The sequence below is a fragment of the Papaver somniferum genome, unplaced genomic scaffold (genome assembly GCF_003573695.1).
Source record: "Papaver somniferum cultivar HN1 unplaced genomic scaffold, ASM357369v1 unplaced-scaffold_114, whole genome shotgun sequence".
Classification (NCBI taxonomy): Eukaryota; Viridiplantae; Streptophyta; class Magnoliopsida; order Ranunculales; family Papaveraceae; genus Papaver; species Papaver somniferum.
In genome coordinates this window covers 1348299-1350337 of record NW_020620381.1, presented here as the reverse complement: position 1 = coordinate 1350337, position 2039 = coordinate 1348299, and the positions used below count along the sequence as shown (strand labels likewise).

At 38.3% G+C, this 2039-nt stretch overlaps 1 protein-coding gene across 1 annotated transcript; it reads right to left on the bottom strand.

The window, feature by feature from the left end:
* On the bottom strand, positions 1-1738 carry LOC113328717 (probable nucleolar protein 5-2). The gene is made up of 5 exons (XM_026575737.1): positions 1697-1738; positions 1251-1407; positions 772-972; positions 185-685; positions 1-102 (listed from the first exon to the last, which is right to left on the bottom strand). The coding sequence occupies exons 2-5, from the start codon at positions 1374-1376 to the stop codon at positions 1-3; spliced, it is 930 nt and encodes a 309-aa protein (XP_026431522.1). The 5' UTR covers positions 1377-1407; positions 1697-1738.
* Between the last annotated feature and the right edge of the window lie 301 nt (positions 1739-2039).

Below are 2039 nucleotides of genomic sequence, written 5' to 3'. Positions count from 1 at the left end.
CTAAAGTAATAAAGTAGAAACTGAGGCAAAAAATCCAACCTCTATAGGACGAGGCATCGCTCTACCCGATCTACCCTCGAGACTTCTCAACCTTTCTTCAAGCTACTCAAGAACATTCTAATCAGAAAGGAGTTTAAAAGACAAACTTTGAAAATATTAAAAACAAAACTCCCAAGTCTCTTACCTTGTTACGAGTCTCCAGACCCATGGTGTTATCTTGAGGGTCTCCCAAAACATCATATCTGATGGCCAATGCAATCTTGGCTGCCAGAGTTCTAGCCATCTTTCCCTTGAATTTAGGGACAGCTTTACTAATCAAAGGAGAGTTATAAATGATATTCCCGTATTTGGGTGTAGCATCGTTTCTCTTTCGAGCTCTGCGGAATGCCTTCTCTGCACCGTATACCTGAATTGTGCTTCCAGGTTGTGTAACAAGGTTCAGCGTGCCACCAGCATGAGCAATGAGTCGTGCTCCAACAAGATCGCCAGCAAGAGCAGTAAGATTTGGAGCAATGGTGTTCATTTTCGTTTTCAAGTCTTCATAGAGCTGATCCCTAGACTCGGAAAGAGACAACACTTGGTCACAGAGCCCATTGATATTTATGAGATCAAGTTCATTGAGCTCACATCCAATGGATACCGCTGCTGCCTCTTTCAATTTAGTCCCAAGCTCTTCAGATAGGATCTAAGTAAATAATACAACGAACAGATCAACATCATAACGCATGGTACCTAAACTTTCTATTTATTTGATCAGTTCAAACGGCATACCTTACTAAAATCAAGAGTTGCAGCATTTGTTCGGTTTCCCATCAACTTCACTACTTTGGCATACATGACATTGTCTGATACAATGTTTGCAAGCTCTGGAAAGTGATCATCGTACAAATTCCACACCGTCGTTCCATACTTACTAACCATTTTGTCAAGCTCATCGAATAAACGTACAGCCTCGATGAACTTGGCATCCACCTATCCACAAGAGGAATAAGCCAAGTTACACTATGTAACAAAAAGATGATAATAGATGCTTAAAACTAGGAAATAAAAACCCAACTGAATAACACGATAATGCGTCAGAACAACTTTATTATACCAAACGCTTATCTAGAGTATTGGCAACCTATGTTGTTGAAGGCGAGCCCTAGGCACACGAGTTTTACAACCGGGCGCCTAAATAATATTATAGAGGCTAAAACCATACTTCTTAAGCACATATTGCACTATGCGTTCAAATTAAAGAGATTTACCTTTTCCGTAGGTCCATCCATCCTCTGAGACACATCCAAACTCTTATTAGGAGTTGAATCTTGAACAGCAGGCCCCGATGAAAAAATTCCTATCAACCGCCTTACGATAGACCTCATCATCTCCATCGCGGAGTTGTTATGCACGACAATCAATTTACTGTAACAACAAAAATATCACCAAAATAATAGAGAATCATGATTAAACCCTTCAATTAAAAAAAAGAAGAACAAACACCAATATTACACCAGAAAAAAAAAACACAGAACTTATTCACATGCAGAGAATCATGATTAAATAGTCTTACAAATATATATAGAGATACAAGTAAGAGCCTACCTATGTCTCCAACAACAGAAATATACGAGTATAGGACTGCGTGCAGAAAAACATAACAACAAAGAGATCACACAAAAGAAAAAGAAAAAAGTATTACGTTGAGTTCTACCTGAATCTTCTGTTCGCAAACTTCTTCTACGAAAGATATGAGACTTCTACAAATCCTGCGAAAGATATGAGAACATGATAAGAAAGATATATATAAAGAGTTTTATGTGATATAGAACACAGAGCCAATACAATCTTTTTTGGTATTTATCTTTAACAACAACTGTTTTAGGTGCAACTACATAAAATATCGGCCTTTATAAAAGAGAAGTTAGGGTTTCCCTTAAAAACCCCTAGGGACCTATAATTAATGAAGGACAGGATATACTCAGCAAATGCAAGCCATACGGGCAAACTTCGGACTTCCCCTCCTGAAGAGTTCAGTTTTAGAAGATCATCAAGAG